Here is a 20,766-nt window from a genome sequence, read left to right as displayed (position 1 = left end):
ACTAAATAATCGCTTTTTAGTATTAACAATGCAATAAAAGAATAAATCTCGTTTCATTTTATTAAATACGCGTACACAAAGACAGAATCCAACTGTCCCATTCAGAGGATTTTTATCTTTTATTACTGTACTTTGTGTCCGCAACCCTTTCTTGTTTTAATACATTTCGAGCAAAAATAAAGGATAGGACTGGACGAGTAAAATTGTTGGTCTAGCGCGCTCATTACTTGCACCATATTGCGGTGTCCCCTCGTAAAGGGCAGTGGAAGAGGGCCGATGACAACCCTAAATCGGAAGGGCTCTGAGAAAACTTTACCCATCGCTGTAATGCTATGAATCTCATAGAACTTCGCTCCGGTAATGTACGAATGTAATAAAGCTGTGAGCTTGCAGAATTATACACGATCGATTAATCCAATATCGCGTAATTACGTTGCTCAATATTAATATCGGTTAGCGTCGACGGCTCTACTGTGTAGCTCACTCTATTTATTATTAATTGCTTAGCTATTGACGTTTATTATTTAGCAACCTGATAGGTAGCTTAACTCTAAATGAAGTACCTACACACTAATATAAAATATTTATTTTGTAATTTGCTAATGTGTAGGTCCCAGTTAAAACACGTAAAACTGAGTACAGAGTTAACAGATCGCTCTCGCCGGTGAACCTGGGTAAAAGTGAGTAACATAGGTACGGAGACTGTTTCATAAATTTTGTTGAAGCGAATGGGCGCAGGGTGACGGCACGGAACGTGTGCTGCCCCACTGTTTGTGTGCGGGGCGAGACGAGCTGACGTCACGGGCGCATGCGCCAATTGATGCTCCTTGATTGCAGAGTAGAGAGTTATACAGAGACATTTATATTTATCACCTGATAGATAACCTGGTACTTGACCGTCTCTAGCAAATTCGGTGTTGCTTATGCGTCTGCTGTGAATATTATCAAAAGGATTTATATTGTAGGCGAATTATAAAATAATGCATACACGAGTTCTTATACAACCTTTATGAAACTCGAACATAAAAAATTGTATATTTAGAAAATCTCAGCCAAATCGTAGTTTGTAGAATAAGATCTAAGGATTTTACCTACCAGACTGCTATAACAAAAAGATATTAAATAAATAAATAAGATATTTATGTTAATTATACATGTTAACGATATGCGATATCTACTATATAAAAATAAGTCGGGTTTTCCTTCCTGACGCTATAACTCCAGAACGCACGAACCGATTTCCACGGTTTTGCATTCGTTGGAAAGGTCTCGGGCTCCGTGAGGTTTATAGCAAAGAAATTTCAGAAAAATTTCAACAGAAAAGTGGGATCACCAAACGAAATGTTACATAAAACGAAGCCATCTGGTGGCGAAACGGAGTTCGCCGAGTTTGCTAGTTTGTTATAAAATAAGTGTAGTTTGATGATTTGCTATTTTAAAACAGCACCGAGAGTTTTTTACGCCGGCTTTTTCCCTCGGCCTACACTCTTCTTTGCCGATGAGTAGGGATGCAGATTATTATGGTGTATTTTGTTCATAATAAATCGCAAATACTTGTGCCTTTTTATGCGCAGATGGATCTGAAGCATTGCTCTACTCTGTGCTCCACAGTCCGTATTCGCATCGGCGGGGCTCACAGCGGAGTCACTCGCGAGAGCTACGCGCGTTCGCTACGAGTCGCTACGTCGTAGTCAACTCGTCTGACCGAGAATTATTACGCGCCGATTCGACTACGACACGTTCAAATTCGTGACTGCTATTTGTGTGCGTGATGTGTATTTAACAGTGTGGAATATCTCCTAAGGTGGGTGAATTAATTTGTTATCTGTGTAGATCAGATTTAAATGTCAAGGACACAGATATTGATCAAACATGTTTTGGTTCTACGAATTGTCTATCCTCTTTTGTCTTCATGATTACGACCTTGACATGCGAATTCTTATGTGAACGATGTGTACGGCTATCCTTTAAACGATTTAATGTAATACGCGACAAAGGAATAGGTATTCAAAGTGGGGTTGGAATAATTTATAAGAAAAGGTACCACCTTGCGTTAGGAGCTTCATGAATATGAAATGTTCCGAACTGGAATTTTAAAATATTCCTGAGATCTGTCCATTACTAGCCTATTAGCGTAATATAGCTATAGTATGACGTGTAATTTAAATAAATAGTTGTTTTTAAATTATGTACGTAAATAGGAGCAGGTATATAAGAAGATATATGTTCTTAAATAGCTCCTAAGCGATCCAACGCGTCCATCGTCCTGTCACTTTCCATTCTCTTCACTGTCAGGAGGTAAGCAACGATATTATATAAAGAGCAAATAAGGCTTACAGATGCCCTAAACAGTTTACCAATGCATATAAGGATGAATTTTAAACGAATTATTAAGTTATTGTTAAGAACAAATAAATAAATTAGTCTTCTCGAATGAAAGGTCTATAATTTAATGAATACTCGAAAGCGTATCACTTACAAATTGGCAGAACTCACTCAAAGTAGGCTATACAAGGCTATTCGAGGATTTTGTTCTGATTTCACTTCTGTATTTGACATATTAATTAATATCTCAATTCAGATTTCAGCCGATTGTAGCTCTGATTTCTGCCCCTTTTCACTAATATTTTTCATATTGCGAACTGATTTGGAAAACTTCAGCTATTAGTGAGTAAATTAACTAATGTAAGGCATTCAGTTACAAGAAAATAAATAAGACATCTAATCAATATCATAAAAGAAATCGTTTTAAAAGATCTTGGACGGATTGGGACCTTTCAACCAATTGAAGAACACTTGGATTTTCATTTCATAAAAAGATCTTGTATATAACATAGTCATAGTTTATTCGGATAGTGGTCATATTTCTCTTAATTTGCATTGAGATCGTTTGGGGTGCAGAAAACCTAAAGGGGCGCTCCTGACTGAAGCAGTGAGTACTGCTATTCAATTCTATACTTTCTAAAACACGTTCTTTGCACGGGAAACTACGGAAAATAATCAAAAATTATATAAATAAAATATATACTAATACTTACTTAATTATTTATATAGTTGGTAATACAAACACACTTTTTTGAATTACTGCCATAAATACATTATTATTATTATTAATGTTTAAAGAAGAATTTTATGCAACAACAGGTGTTTACAAGAAAAATTACATTTGTTTTAAGAGTTAAACGTTTAAATTCACGGTAATACGATAATTTTGAAATTTGCTTCCGTGTTAAGTGCTGTCGAGTCGGCGTTTGACTGAAAATTGAAAAAGTTTTCTCCCAAAGACATAACTATTCTAAGAACATTTTGCAGATTCGGCGAGAGAGAGTATAATTATGATTAGAATTCTTGTGTAATTATTTCCTTATATTGTATAGCAATTCTTTTCCCTGAGGTTATGCGTGCATCGATACATTTTTTGAATTTTCTTCCTTCTGTTACTCCGATAGCATAAAGTTGCCAATCTATGCCTACCACCTCGTATTATATTATTATATTTGTTATTAATCACAATATCTGAATTGCTGTGACAGGACTTTTCACAATGTTTTACAACGGTTCTCTGAATACCCTTACACCGCACTATATCACATAAAACTCAATCATAAAAATATCTTTGTCTAGCTAAAGGCAAAGACATATGTCCCGTCCTTCTTATTCCGGAACTAAGGTACCATTCACTTATTGACGAGAAAAAGGTTCTTTAAAAGGTATACATCCTGCGTATTCAATGCCGAAATAAAAAAGTTTTTATTCGCTTTACAGACGGGATGGTAGGGCGAAGCTTTAAATTTTCTGGAAACAATTTTTCGCGAGGATAAATTTTGTACGTGCTCCTGTAGATACAGGGAACGTTTCGTTGATAACGTGTTTCTATGCAGCTTATATTAGACGACTACATTTAAAAGTATAATAATTTTGTAACTTATAGTTAATACTGGCTAATATCACTATTATTTAATTTTGAGAATATTTTGAAGTCTCTAAAAGGGCAGACACATCTGCGTTTGTTTTGTTAATTTTTATAGGCAAAATAGAAACAACACTTTGTTTTGGTTCCTAATAACTAGATAGATTTTATTAATTACTTCAATCTACATTAACAAGTTGATCGATGCTCGTTATTGTTTGCTTCAAACGAGCATAGTTTATGCAGAGGAATTTGAGTTTAATGATAATAAACATTTACACGTCTTAATACACACCTACACAAATCGTATTATTAGTATAGGTACTAACTAACCTGATAGGTCAGGATGTGATTCTATGAAGTAATTAACAAAATTATATTGGGATTTTTTTAAAGAATGTATAATTTGTCTTAATTAATAGTTTATATAAACAGTCAATCAAATTTGAATATAGTATCATAAAATTTGACAAACCAGCCCAACCTAATTAGCACTTTTATGCGTTTGAAAAGCGATCCCCGGCTAATTTGCTTGATAAATAACTCAATCGAAATTGCTTTGTCGAAACTGCCAAATACGGAATATTGCCTTTGATTAGAGGATTATTTGCTGAATACTCGATTATCTGAAATCGTAATTTATCACGCTTAATAAGGCACGGCAATTATTAAACGTTTGTCGTTTTGAGGGATCAAAAGATGTTTGCGCTTCTCAAATCGGTTGGAAATCATTAGTTGCTAAACCTTTGAGTGATCACAAAAAATAGCTCGAATTGCTAAAGCAGTTTTAATACAGCTCGCCTTTACCTCACAACGGCAAGGATTACTTGAGATTAAGCTGTCAGATCCAGATCAAATTGTTGTCGTATGGAAGACATGCCTCAATATAATTATGAGTCTCTTGGAATAACGTATGCACAATACCTACAAACCACAAAACCAAAAGCTTCTCAGTTTTTTTACTATTTGTCAATGAATTTATGAGTCAGTTTCAAAGTTCTCGAGGAAGAACATTTTAAATGTACAGATCTTTTTACCTTTTTTATTACTATTCATAATTTGAATAGTTAAACCCACTAATAACGCCCACAGCTACACAAACTAATCATTAATAAACAGTTGATGGAATTTATAAACAGGTCATATGAACGTGACCTTTGAGAAGTTAATAACCCTTACTTTGAGACTTAGCTTTTCAGCTAATTCATCGTATAGTGTTATTATTATTTCAACTTTTCCAGTAATGCAAACTTTCGATATAAGTTCAGTTTTTATCCTTAATTATTGATTGGCTGTTAGCAGACCAAGCTACCTATCGTGTGATATATTTGGGAGAAATACTGGAATAATTCTATTTTAGTTGTTATTAATTCTGTGTACATATACTCATTGTCATAAACGTTATGGATTACATTTTTATAAGTATGATTAACTGTAATAATTTAAACTTTAACTTTATCGCCTAGAGATTCAACGATTTCGGTTCAACGCACGCCTAATTGCCTATTGGCTTGGCCCATTTTCGGTAACTAATTAGAATATTGGATAGTACATCTTTTATTAATGTATTTGATGCTCAAAACAATATAATTATAGTCAGACTAATTAAACGTTCTTCGAGATTAGTCTACTCCGCGATAACCATTGAATACGCTTCCCGTATTCAAACGATTCCTGCTTTAGTATTTCATTTTATATTCCTATTTCGAGGAGAAAATTTTGCTGAATAAATAAAACTTATAAGGAGATGCAAATATCAGATAGCTACTTACATTACGCGGAACTGAGCACTTCTCGCCAATTGAAACACGTACTGCTCACTAAATTGTTTCTGACAACCCGCATCTTTCATCCAGATAAAAAGATATCTCATTTCACCGAACACTAAACACTAAAACGTCTACTTTACATATGAGCAGTTTATTTATAAAAAATTCTCCAGCTTATACGACACACGGAGCAGTAAGTTTTGTTTTGTGTTCGGAATATAAATAGACGTGGTCAATAGATTCTCTCTTTACCTACGGGGATTTTATATTCTATTGTGACCCAGGAAAAATCGTAATTATATCAGTGTGGACGATATATTATAATAGGAAATTTAAATGTTCGTAATTATAATTCAATGAGATAGACTTTTCTTTTTGGTTTGGTCAGAAGAATCGTGATATTCTTCGTTTCTTCACGTTACGTTTACAATTTGACCATATGGCATTAATAACAAAGAGCCAGTAAGAAAAATGACTTAAAAAATACAATATTATCATGGAACCAACTACAGAGCTGGTGCGGCTTGTGAAGCGGCTGAAAAAAATAAAGCATGCAGGTACAGGGGTCTGGGCTCAGAATATGATTTTGTCCCATTCGGTGTCGAGACCCTTGGTCCGTGGGGTCCTAGCGCTTTAAGGCTTTTTAAAGATATTTCAAAAAGGTTAGTCGACATCACAGGAGACCGAAGATCTGGCAGCTACATCGGACAAAGAATTAGTCTAGCAATTCAAAGGGGGAACGCTGCCAGTATCTTCGGAACCTTGCCTAAAGGGACTCCTTTTAATGATATATTTTAGTTTATGTTAAGTTTAGTTATTTATTTCAATGTATATTATTTTATTATTATTAGTTTATGTTTATATTTAATATTAGTTTTATGTAATATGTGGAATTAACAATATTATAAACATTATTGTCATAGATAGCTAAAACCCGAAACATTGGCGAATTATGCAGATAATTTAATTGAAATAGTTAGAAATCTTCACTATTTATTTAATTAATACTTGTGAAACGTCAGAATTTTATTGATAAGTTTAGACACGTGTAATTATTATTATTGTACGGTACATCATATTAATTTTACAATAAGTGAAATATTTAATAATAATAAAATTAAGTATGAGATTTATAACAAACCATTTTAGCAACTTATTATTTAATAGATAAATATATTTAAGTCCTATTACGTAAATTCGTCGAATTAGATTAGGTATGTAACGATGAAATGATGTCCCGACAATTGTGTGTTAACTAGGTCACAATGTATACTAATTTATCACTTCACAATGAACTCGGACTATACGTACTAAAGTCAGAATAATATCCATTGCTTACATTTACTAAATATGTTAAAAGCAAGCTGTTGATTGATTTGAATGTACGTGATAGATAGCAAAATAAAAGCCATTACTATAGTTAGCAACAACAAAAGGTGTTAGTCAGACATTTAACAAAATATCCTCTTCATTCTTTTACAATATTAACAATGAACTATCCGTTGCATTGAAAACAATGTTGTAGAATTTAAAACAAATAAACGCAGTGTAATGAAAGGGTGGGTTTGGGGTGTAATATCAGGGGAGCGGGCGGGCCCAATCGATAAGCACCCCTGTTGGGCCTAAGGCACCCCTGACACCACGGTACAGTGCAACTCAAAGGAATTGCAACCCTCTACCGTCCAAGATAAACTGGGTCGGCCTGTCCTATGATATAACAATTGTTGACAACAAACTTAATGCAATTCAACATGCAACTGTGCTGATGCATTACTTTGAACCGGATAGCATTTCTTGTTAAATCAGCGTTTAGCATTAAACATTTGTCTTAAAATTGATAATAAACAATTTTTTAATATTATGAAAGCAGTGGCACTTCTTACCTTAATGTCTGGGCGTCATATATGTATAAGTTTCGTGATAATTTGATTTTCCAATAGACCAGATGATCAGCCTCTGTGTCTGACATACGCCGTGGCAAGACATATCGGTTTCTCACGATGTTTTCATTCACCGCACGAATGAGTGTTTAATGGTCACAAAGTCCAGTGTTTTAACCGGGAAATGAACCTACAATCACAGGGATAAAAGTGGGCGCCTAGGCCAAAAGCGAATTTTGATTGAACATACCGCAACGTAAACAAAGATGATTATTCCATGATGGCCTCTGCGGTGAAGCAATGATTGATTTTGTTTATAACCCCGGCTAATCAAGTATTCATAAAAATTATAGGGTAAAACAAAATTAATTCTCTTCCGAATGGCGATTAATTCAAACCGAGTTCCATTTATTTAGATTTTTCAGAAATATTTGTTTTGTTTTTTATTTTTGAGAAATAACTCTATTTTATAACCAATACATAATAATGTATACGTGGCTTGGATAACTAATTGCACTTAACTCGTTGGTTTTGGGATCTATTCCTGGCAAAACAATAATTGTTTCATGTAGGTACCTACATACCTGTGTAAACATGTAAGGATGAAAAACAACCTAGTTGCTTATAAACGATCAATGAAATATGTGCTCTGTTAGGTATTACGGTACGTCAAATAAAAAAGTCTATTACAAATAATATTACAGACATGACGCGTAGGATGAAGTCAAATTGTAACGGAAAATTTATTTCCTAAAAGTCTAGACTAATTTCCGTGTCATGAGTTTTATTTTCAGTCCTTTGGCATAAAGTCTTTAAAGAATATTAGAAAGTAATGTTGTATAAAGCTGGTGCGATACACGTAAATAAGCATAGGGTAGTGACAGAGCTTTGCTGAAGTTATTTAAATAGCTTAAATAATCGTTACCTCTTCGTGAACGACTTTGACCGCTATTTGCACTAAACTATAAAAATTTCTTAAAGAGATGTTTAACGTAATAAAAATTTCAAGAGAATTTCATAAGATAGGCGTGCCAATCGGGAAATACATCTTTAAAACCGACAAACGTGAAAAGGTACTGCTACAGAGCAACGGAAAGGAGTAGGAAATACATAAGAACGATACAAGTTATTGGACCATAGTCTGAGCTCACAGTATGAATATATATATGTATAGAAAGCTTCTACATGCTTGGCGTGACATTATTTGCAATTTTCCTGAATTTTTATTCCGAACTTGCTTCTCCAAATGCAACGGACAAAATAATTACTCCTCTTTTCATTATTATAAAGGATTATTATAAATTAATAAATTGTTTTCCGTGGTTCATTAATTATTTAACGAATTATTTAATTAAACTATTTCAGAAGACTTCTTGAATAAGCTTTGATTCTATTTATTTTTTATCACCGAACTTTAGTTTTTCTCCTCTTTCTTACATACCTACTATACTTCGCAAAAGCAAGAAAAATTATTGTTTTCTTGACATTTTATTAAATATACGATAAATTCATCAATTTAATCGTTTACTTTTAGTCAAGACTTGTCTTAGGATAGTTTTACGTCTTAAAAACTTATTTACTAGGACATTACTAAGTTTCAATTGGCCGTAAGATCCTCGGATTCTGCGCCAAATATTATTTTACCTAACTTAGGAAATCCTTATGTTTCATGAGTCAGTTACATAAGTCATTCACTTTGTTCTATTGTTAGACTTAGTATGGTTGTTGTATTGAGCTGGTTGCATGGAACCAGTTGATGCACTCACGCATAGGAGCTCATGCACTGAGAGGTCACAATAGGCATTGTGTGACGTCTGGCTTATCTCGTATTCACTCGGACATACTTGTTCCGGACTGATAAAGTTCCATACGATACCAAATCGTCTACCTTCTCGAGTGTTATGATAAACTAAAAATATTGTTTAACAGTTATCGTATGTTTCCTAATTGTGTATCAATATGTCTTATAATAGTACCGTTTTGACCAAGTCGAGCCACGAACAAAACAAATAAATATTAATTTACACACAAGCAGTGTGATTTTAATATACATCTGTATATTTTGTATATAAACCAAACGCCTTCAATATGATATAAACACAGAATTCCTTTATTTTGTGTTTATGAATAGTGAACAAATGGATCAAAATGACTCTATAATTAAAACAATTGGATATTTTGCATAATCTATCAAGTGTTGTGTAATTTAAAGTATGCTATGCGTATCGAGATAGAGGCGTAATCTCGAAAGATAAAATCACCAGAGTTTAGTGGTCGCAGGCTGATAACGGAACTATAGTTTACCTCGAACATGTTATAGAGTATGTGTACTCGTAAAGTGTCCCGTGTTCACCAAGAGCTCTCCGCAATAATACAAAATGTTGCCGAAGCCAAGAAAATAACGGACATTGAGTATAATGTTATATTCGGATTTGAAGATGTCGATTCCTTTGCATCTGGATTTTATAAAGTACAAATCAGAGGAAAACTAAATGGTTTTAAAGTTAATCAGAGAATAATAATAAAATGGCATCATAGTGTTACAGATCGAGCATGTTTCAGAGAGGCCTACAAGAGGGAATACATATTTTGCAATAAAGTTACACCAGTTTTTTTGAATATTCAACGGACTCTTATTTCCAATGAGGGCTTAAAATACAAATTTCCCAACTGTATACTGTCATCAGTAGAGTATAACAAAGAAGTGATTGTGTTGCACAACATCGAAGGGTATAAACTTTTTGATAGATTCCAAACTATTGATTTTGATCATGTTTTGTTGGTCATAAAAAATTTAGCAAAATTACACGCATTTTCGTTCATTACATCTGAACTACGTCCAGATAAATTTGAGGAGTTTAAACAGCAATTAAACAAAGACGTCCAATATTCAGAGATACGGAATATACCGAAATCGTTGATTTATTACTTTAATGCGTCTCTCTCTGTTATATCGAATGAAAAATACAAGGATAAATTGAGGAATATTTCTCGGCGTATTGCTTTCATTCTTAATAAATACTCGGCTCCGGCCACAAAATACAACGTGATTTGCCATGCGGATTGTTGGCACAATAACATATTTTTTAAATATCAGGTAAGATTATTATCTTTTACGAGACTTCACTTTTTATGACGTAAACACAAAGGGTCTCTAACATCAGTACCTTCTAAAGTTTTGACATAATAAATTTCAGGGAAACAGACCAGTCGATGCCATCTTTGTCGACTACCAATTAGTTCGCTTTGCATCACCGGTTACAGATATCTCGTACTTTATCTACATGTGCACAGACTTCCATTTTCTCTCAAACTACTACGACCAGCTCTTAGACATTTATCACGGGACCTGTTCAGCTGTATTACGAGAATGTAACATCGACATTGAAGATGTCTATCCTAGAGCAGTATTTGAAGAACAATTGAAGGAGCACTCTCAATTTGGTTTAGTCGAAGCCTTGATCTCTATGAAAATTATAACAGCGGAATCTGAGGAAGCGCAGAAAATGACAGAAATAAAACGTCAGGTCACTAATGACGCCCAAATAGAGGAATACGAGATACAAAACCAAGATATTTTTATAAATAGAGTGAATGGAATTGTGAATTTCTTCTTTGAAAGAAATTATTCATTGAATGATACCTAGTATCCATAAATAATTATAAACTAATTACTAAAATTAGAATTATTAAAATATTTTACATAAGATGTTATTTTTAATATCACTTACAATATTGCCTTGTTGTTGTCTATGAAAACGAACAATCAAAGAATTTCTGGGACGGAATAAATTACTCAGTTATTAATTGTCGCCATAAAGATTTTCTCTTCGGGCATAATTGTCTTCGCGGAAAATTGTAATATGGGTATAGGTAGACATTATTTAAGATTCTTTGTCGCTTTAGAATTTCCAAGCTGTTACTCACTGGAATTCTCTGAAATTGTTTGGCTGGTAATTGTATTTTATGTTTCCTAACTAAGATATTTTCTTGAAGATTCTTAGATGAGAAATATCGTATATTTTAAAATGTTTTCTTATTTATTATGTATATGAGCATGAAATTGTACTTAAGTTCTTGTACGAGTAACAAACACTTCAGCATGGAAAAGCTGGCTTGGTCGGTAACTGAAATATACACAAAACCGAAGCTCTTCTATAAACTAAAGCCTACCAAAGTACATATGTATGACGGAACATAATTGCTTATACCGTGCACTTGCCTTCTCAAGCCATTAATAGTGAATTTTCCCGCACCCGTGTCAATAAGGGCATGCTACCGGCTATGTACTAAATAAACCAGGTACACAAACAATACAATGGTTCCGCCGAGAACATTCGATGTTATTGAACATCTTTATTGTTGTCTTAGTTTCTTTTAACTTGAAACTGAATGATATTGTTATTGTATTGTATAGTTTTGCAGAATATTAAATCAACCACACCTAAGTAGGTTTCCTATTATATCAAGAAAGAAATATTCTTTATTTCGTAATCCTACAGCTTGCATAAATTAATGTAACAAAAAACAATAACTAACCTTAAAATAAAATGATTAAAATGTATTATGAAAAGCAGTCCCTTTAGGCAAGGTTCCGAAGATACTGGCAGCATCCCCCTATGAATAGCTGGACAAATTTTTTGGACGACTTACCATAACTATTGAATGATGAAACTATTTTTTTTTCTAACAAGATAAAAGTCTTTAAAGGATACGTAAGTTTTTACAAATAAAATCCCAACAAGGTGTCAGGTTCATTGTAGTTTTAAAGTCACTTAACGGTCGATGAAGGTTTCGTTACTTGAGCCATGAAATTAAATGCGCACGAAACCCTTTAGCAGGGGATAAACACGTAATTTTATTGTTCTTCTAAACCTGTGTCACGATTTAACTATTAGGCCAATCGTATATTTGGCAAAATATTTTGAATTATTCATTTAATTGGCCCAACCATACACAATTATTTTTTCACAGATAATTTTAACATAACTAAAACTTCGATTCATATATTTTATTCAGCTTCGCCTTTAACAAATAAGATCTAAACAATAAGTGAACAAAGTTAGTCAGACACTGAACACCGCAATACATTTAATGATTATATAAACAAGACATACTATTTCTCTACTACTTATGTTTTTTGGGAAGTTACAGCAGTATTTTTTTAACGGTTAATTAGGTTGCGGTCTATTCTAGGCCTGTCGTACTGTAGAAAAAGTAATTTTAAATTAATAATGTAAACGCATGCCTACTATCCATAATTCTCATTTCTAATTAAATGTATTGTTTAAGTTTGATAATGTCTAAATACATTTCAAACGTGTACCATCAACAGTGTAACATCAACAGATAATGACAGCTCATAGTTGTAGAAGTAGGGTTAAGTGTTCCGTTAACCCTTTCAGTCGCGAAACAAAGGGACGCCGTAAAGTCGTTCGTGTTTTGCTTTTCCGGCAAACGGGCTCTTAACGCGCCTAACATTCTTCGCTTAATTGTTTTTAGCACCTCTTATTAAAAACACGATGTGCATTAACACTTTATTCACGAAAATACTTTAATTTACCTTTATATAAAGCTGCACTTATTACTTACAGGAAGTATTAGAATGTCGTATAATCAAAGCTATGTGATATTTTAAAAATCAAAATCTATTGCAATTGCTAGCAGTACCGGAAGCACCATTTACGCGCGTCTTGCGCACCCTGAATACACTAACAAAATTCACAAGGATTTCATTATTTTTAATTTGTTTTAAAAAGGTTATGGTTTTTATGTTTTGTTTATACGTAATGTTATGTTCTTAGTTTAAATTTTGTATTAGTAAGTTTTCTGTTGTATTTGTAACTATAAGAATAAAAATAAGGAAATAAATAAATATTCGTCCAAAAAATTCGATTTTCATTAAAAAATAATATATGATATTGGTATAACTTAAGGCACATTAACTTTAGCGCCTTAAATTCCAACCTACGTAATTAGGTAGGACAACGCCCGGTTTTAGCGATTAGCATAAATCGTTATAAAAATTTAATAAAATGCTAATGCAATCTAAAAGTCCCTAATGTATCGCAGTCGCGGTATACTGGTATCATTTTTCGTCGTTTACACCCGAAGTAAGAAAATAAATCGTCCATTGTAAGGAAGAGGAAATATAAAATGGATAAACTGTAGGGCGGAGTGGCTAAAAGGGATGTAGAGGTAAAACCTCCTACGACACTGTCGTGCCGGGTCGAATCTAATTTTTCCCCAGCTAATGTCGGCCTGCTCTTCGTACAAGGTTGAGTGGGCGCGAAAATTGTTATTTGAGATACACTGATAGCCATTGGAATGACTTTATTTAGGAAAATACCTAACAATGTCTGATAGTTTGAAATATTCGAGGATATTTGAGTTAAAGTCAGTTTGTTTGTGGTAATCAGAATTTGAAATTAACAATGTTTTACGCACGCTACACACTCGAGCTTTATAGCGTAATGCGTGCATTGCGTAGCACATAACTTGTACTTTTAAAAGTATTGTTAGTACAGTTGTAGCAGCAACGCGTCGAAGATTTCCTTTTTATACATTTATTAAATGTTTATTTTAAGTGCAATATACATGCTCATCAAATGTAGTTTTTACGCTACGCAATAATTATGCCAACCATCATTTATTTATGAACAAATTAATCGGAATAAAGTTCATTAGTTTTATTCCATTAGTTCTCCCTTTCGTACAGTAGTGAGTGCATTGAATCATTGATTGGAGTGGTCGCACTGTGCGGTCGGACGTTTGATAAATAATTGAAATATTACAGTACTAGACTGTATACAGTTGAAAACTATCACAAAAAGCCATTTTATGATTTTATACGGTTCGTTGGCAAAAATAGTTGTCTGCATAACGCTTTCTATATTTTCAGACGAAATTGGTATTTTTTTTTTCTAACGTTGAAAATAGTACCTACTGCTTTCACATCCAAATTCCTGTCTTCATTTGTCATATTATGTGTCTCCTATATGTGCGAAATGTTTATTTCCATCAATAACAAATCAATATAGCAAGTGTTTGGGCCGGAATGTGTAAGCCTCTTGTTGAAGAGCCCATCATTATTTCAAATCACGTTTGGGATTGGCGCCAGATATATTATTGATTTCTGACTTCTATGTACCTAAATATTATGTTTATTATTTAGGTCTAAAGTATGACACATATATAGATTTAAAACAGATGTACCTATGGCTATCCGGACATCTAAAAATAATTGATGAATGGATCCATGAGTTAAACATCAAAACACTATAAAAACTTTGGCCAAATAAGGTATTAATTACGTTTCTGATTTTATCACAATGATTAAATCATTTAGAATTGGATACTAGCAAATTTAAAGATAAATAAATGAAACGTGATGAATATTTTTAAAAGTTTAAATTAATTCTGTATTAATTACCTACTCCAATAAATACTACTAAATAATAAGCTCATCTAAAATGTAAATTGTACAATATTTGCAACAAATAGCAATGTAGAATATCCCTGTATAAGAAAAAATAAAACAGCGAACGTAAAGAAAATAGAAAACTTTCTGAAATGTATAGAATTAACGCCGCAAGCAGTTTCGAGGGTGGACTCTAATTAAATTTCTGTAAATACGCTTCCATGGTCGCTTTTTATTTTAATTTCTGTTCGTATTTGTCGACTGCATTAAATGAGACTAAACACTCGGTCATGCCGAAATGAATACGTACTTACCGAGTTACGGTAGTAGCCTAATTATTTAGAAATGTGAAATTTGACTAAGAATATTCATAGACAAGACCGATGCTTCTAAATTTCAACGAGTTTGATGAAATCATATTTCAGTTTTTAATATTATTTTCTTTTCGTCCATAACTGCTTGTACAATGAATAATTTAGAGGGATTTGTAGACATATCAGATAAAAGCATGATGAATAACACACGTCCTTATAGAGGAGACGTTTGAACTTTTTTTTAATCTTGTTTAGTCACGAAATAGAGAAATAATATACTTAAAAAAACATCTCTTCCATAGAAACTGTAAGTCCAAAGCGCATACTTTGTACATTTTATGATTAACGCATTATCTAATTTGGCTGAGTGATTATTTTGTATTATTATTTATTAATGATAGGCTTCATTGGAGCCTTTAAATACCTCTCTACATGTAAGAAAAAGAAAGTTGTTCACATTTTTTTTAATTAAACGTATTCAAAATTTAAATATTTGTACAATTCTCAGCAAGGTTAAAAGCCATTTAAAAGTATTATTCCAAACGTTGAAGCATTCCAAGCCTGGCAATGAAACGTAAGACCAATTTGATCTTATTCTATCACACTAAATCCCATAGAGTTGAAAATTAAACTGCAATCGTTGGTTCAATTTTCCTTCTGGATATAATTTAATGTGCGGACAAGAGAGAAATCCATAAAATCTAATGGGGAAATTCCACAGCGCGAGGCTTTTCAGATTTATATTGGCTATATTAAACGACGATGTTTTTTCATTCTTATCATAATTGCGACTGACGCATTCCATTACTGCCCTGCGATTCTGTAACTCACTTCACGAACTCACACAGCGGTTTTCGCATCGGCGGTCGCTCTCAAATCAGTCGTGAAGCAGTCATTTTATGATTTGGCATTCAGAAAAGGTGGGAGCTTGTAGTTTATTGTTTATCAGAATGCCAAATCATAAAATGACTGCTTCACGACTGATTTGAGAGCGACCGCCGATGCGAAAACCGCTGTGTGAGTTCGTGAAGTGAGTTACAGAATCGCAGGGCTGGTTTCATTAATGGAAAATGAACGACCATTCCATTGTGGTTTTGGTTAGGTCATTTTTGCATAATTGTTGTCATAAAGACCTCCTAAATATATTTGAAGTACACTTAGATTTGTGCTAGATCGATAACCGCGTAATAGGCCGTTAGGCTATATTTACATAATTACTAATTATTGTAGAATATTATTTTATATAGAAAATAATCTATAATTTGGTAAGTGTACCATTTATGGATACTATCTTAATTACCTAAAATAAGACATACTGCAGATCTGCTGCATAGGAAAATAACTTAGTTCCTTATCCGTTTTGAATGTTTAAATGTTTAGATTGAACTGATTAGATGCTAAGTAATTTGAGCTTTATAGTGGGAAATAAAAGTACAAGTGCCTTAGACTTTATGGTGTATAAGTATCGTCCAACAAAATGCCCTACCTTGTTACACGCCCATCGTCTTACCTCATTCATTATGCTTGTTGCGTTATTCTATAATCTAGACGCCACAGACACACCCTCTGGGGTGTCAACATGGTAAAATATGTACTAAAGTTAACTTGAACCATTTACTGTTTTGCCTATGACATACAAAACACCGTCTTTAAACAGGTTACGTTTTAAATGAGATGATTTAATGTAATTTATTAATTTCTAAAAATAACCTCATTAGGTTGATTATTTTTTCAAGTACGATTAATTTTAGACATAAGATTACAAACTACCTTGATTTGCTCATTTGATAAAGAAACAGTGGCGGAGAGTTTCTTGCCAGTTCTTCTTGCCCGCTCTACACCCTTGACTTGCGAGCTTACTTGGCTATTTATTTATTTATTTACACTTCGTTACCATAATATACAAATTCATACACATAAAAAAAAGTAGGTTACATAAGTTATTAGGCAACGGGCGGCCTTATCGCTAACAAGCGGTTTCTTCCAGGCAACCCTTATATGGAACAATAAAAAAAGAAACACAGAGGGTAAAGTGCAAGAAATGCATAATTAATTAACAAAGAAAAAACTCAAAATATCATGTAACTATAATTAAGATTAAATTAAATTAAATTTAAAGAAAAAATATAAATAATAATATGTATAAACAAAAAAGTAATAGCTAATCCAAAGGTCAATTGAGTCACAATTAATATATATAAGTAAAAAGAAGATTTTTAAATAAATTTAAAGACAGCTCGTCTGATATCAAATTCCTATGGAATTATTGCTAAGGAATTCCATAGCAGGATACTTTGAAAGAGCACAGTGAAAGAGGAGTAATAGAATTCAGTTTTATGAGTAGGAGTTTCAAGAATTAGATTTAGATTAGTTTAAGAATTAGATTGGTTACCTATATGAATAAAGTTATTTTGGTATGTGTAAGTGTAATAAGTTTCATTTTTCTTTGTCAGTTGTCTTCCTTTCCGTCTTGCATAATTCAATGATATTTCGCCGAAAATCATAGACGCACTATGTATTTTTTAACTATTGCGTAGCTTAGTGCACATCCAGCTTTATCTAAATGTGTATATATATATATATATATATATAGTATGTCACCTATAGCAAATAAAACGAAAACTATATGAGTTCTTATCCAAGACTCTTGGGATTATGTCGACGACGCCGTGAGAAATAAATAATATAAATGAAGTAATTCTCAAACGAACATGTTCCATAAATAAATTAAGTACGTGACTGAAAGAGCGTTATTAGTAAAGTTGTGAGTTTTATATCCGAGCCTTAAAGCCTAAGCACGAGTGTTGTGACGTCATCTTCCATTATTTTCTCGCCAAGAATTTTACATTATGAACCGAGCACTTTGTTTGATAACTTTAACGGGCACCCTCTTTCATTAACTTTGTAATTTTAAGATTAAGCTTCAATTAATCTCGTAAACCTTAATGTCAATTAATATAAAGATGTATTTAAATTGTCAAATCCATACTTAAAAACCTTTTTTCAGTAGTCTACGGCGTAGGCCTGCTCTAAACTTTATACTATCTCTTGCCAACTTCATCCGTGTCTCTGCTTCCTCTTCGGTCTACCTGTTAGCGTGTGTGATTTACCAGGGTCCATTCAGGTGGGGCTTTTATAATGCCAAACTCTACCAATAATTGACGACATGGTCTCACCATTTAGATTTTGAATAAGTTTTTAATAATAAAATACTTATGGTCAGTTCAATGAAATGAGAATGTTAAAAAGAAATTTCAAATACATTGAAACGGTAAACGAAAGCATTTCAGTAATATTTTTTATCATAAAGGTTTATTTAATTTTGATCTTTTAACAAAATTTACATATAGTCAAGTATTGGACAAATATGTATACAATGCATAAAGAAATCAGTACAAAGGTAATACCATAATCATTTTATCAAAGATTATAGTTAGACCATAGTTTCTTCGTTTTAATAAATTATTGGGAATAATCCTTGGAAACAAGTGTATAATGGCGACCTGGTTTATGCTTATACGAGGCAAATCAGCTAATTGCTCACACATCACAGAAGGTACACAAAGCTCGACGTGGTTGACACAAGTACGTAAGCACATTACGTAAAACTAGAGCCTGCGTCTACAAATCATTAAAGTTGGAGGGTCGACTGTTTGTCATTTGTTAAGGCGAGAATGTCAGGGCGTTAACGTTTCGAGTGTTTCAAACAGATATGTATAATGGCATAGCTATCCAATGTAATATAAGTAGATATACTCGATGGTTTTGAATGCTATGATAATTGTCAATGTCTCTAAGAATTTTATATTATTATTCGTTGATTTAATAAAAAAAACAAAGAGGAAAAATGAAATGTACACAATACTGTATTTGAAATAACATTTTATTATTGAGATTCCATTAAAATATGAAACAAATGCAAGCTCTGCTCATTTTTGTGTCCTATATTTGTATGAAAACTTCATTGTTACAATTTACATTGAGCAAAAAATATACAATCGTAAAACAAGCGATAAGGTTGGGCGCTGTGCCATGTTAAACATCAGTTGTTACTTTCATGCTATCTAGTGATTTTAAAACTAATTACGCTAAGGTAGTCCCTTTAATTGACTATACATTCATTAATAACTTGTTTATCAATAGAAATAATCAATTAGAAGTAATTAAATCATAAGAACTAAACTTATTTTTACATTTAGATTTTTTTTATTCTATGAGCACTTTCAACCTAGTGTTTTTAACCTTGCTCAAAGAAGGACCGCCATCGTGAGGATACCACCACGTCAAACCTATATTAGTTGCATCAGGCACAAAGGGCTCTTCTATTAAATAAAATTATGAAAATAAAACTGCTTTTGTTTTCTAATGTGTAATTAGGGAACTGTACAGAAAAGACTGTTTTAATATATATATACATATATTAAATATATTATAATACATAATAGATAACTATGGCTCGCAAGCGAGGATATAGATAGCTATATCCTTGTACAATCCTTAATAACTATACTAGTTAATCCGATCTGTCACGCATCATCATAAGAATCCTTTTATCTACCTTTAATTCTGAATATAAAGGCATTACTCGTAAAAAGACTCTCTACTCTACGTTACTCTCAAATATCTGTTTTTGGTAAACACGTTTTATTATGTCCGTTAAGTTCCTCTTTATATATTGAAGTTAATAAACTAAAAAAATCTATAGTTTTCCTTTAAGGCTTGAGATATACACGTGTGGCATCGATTGATTAAGGCAATGTTGTCTGTCTCACCGAGTGACCGCTTCGTTAGCCAACCGTGTCTATCTTCTCCGATTACATTATTTATTTCAATACACGGCATCAAGATATCACCGATATATATAAAACTGATATCTATTGCAGTATACTAATTATCTCTAACTCTGCTTAGGACTAAAAAAACAAATGAAAATTACATTTTTATTTTATTTCTATTAAAGGTTCCGTCGGCGACTAGTATCATCATTGTGATGTTTGCCTTTCATGAAATAAAACCTTAAATAATATATATTTAAAATAATAAATGAATTATACATGTTATACTAAACCCTACGTCCTCTCTCATATTTTAAGGAATGTGTTTATACACGGATATTGATTTTATCAAAGACAACCAACATCAAAGAAAAGTCTTCAAACATTTTATACAATAAGTGACTCCCTCCCAGTAGATACAAAATATTGGTACTATATAAGGAATGTCTACTCACGGGTGAGACGTGACGAGACTATTTATGGAAAATGTATGGAATACTAACTCACTAGTTGGGAATACTTCAACAGCCTATCTAAATATTGGATTAAGGAGTTTAATCAGATTCCACGTTGATATAATGCTTTGGGTAATATATGTAACAATCGCTTAACCCAAGTTAAAATTACTAATCATTAAAATAAAATAGAACCGACGGCTTCTTTTAATTAAAATGAATAATTTTTTAAACAAATTGAAA

The 20,766-nt window shown here is 32.8% G+C and overlaps 2 protein-coding genes across 8 annotated transcripts in view; both read left to right on the top strand.

Annotated features, from left to right (window-relative positions):
• Positions 1–1,625: 1,625 nt before the first annotated feature.
• LOC125053585 (kazrin) overlaps positions 1,626–20,766 on the top strand; it is a 60,619-nt gene continuing 41,478 nt past the window's right edge. For all 7 annotated transcript variants that reach the window (XM_047655000.1, XM_047654999.1, XM_047655001.1 and 4 more), the window contains exon 1: positions 1,626–1,804. The gene's annotated coding sequence lies outside the window, so the exon portion shown is untranslated. The remainder of the gene's footprint in view (positions 1,805–20,766) is intronic.
• Positions 9,751–12,727, top strand: LOC125053587. The gene is made up of 2 exons (XM_047655005.1): positions 9,751–10,656; positions 10,757–12,727. The coding sequence occupies exons 1-2, from the start codon at positions 9,883–9,885 to the stop codon at positions 11,204–11,206; spliced, it is 1,224 nt and encodes a 407-aa protein (XP_047510961.1). The 5' UTR covers positions 9,751–9,882; the 3' UTR covers positions 11,207–12,727.

This window comes from Pieris napi, chromosome 11 (genome assembly GCF_905475465.1).
Source record: "Pieris napi chromosome 11, ilPieNapi1.2, whole genome shotgun sequence".
In the NCBI taxonomy this organism is placed as follows: domain Eukaryota; kingdom Metazoa; phylum Arthropoda; class Insecta; order Lepidoptera; family Pieridae; genus Pieris; species Pieris napi.
The sequence above is the reverse complement of the archived record's forward strand: the minus strand, read 5'-3'. Positions and strand labels throughout refer to the sequence as shown.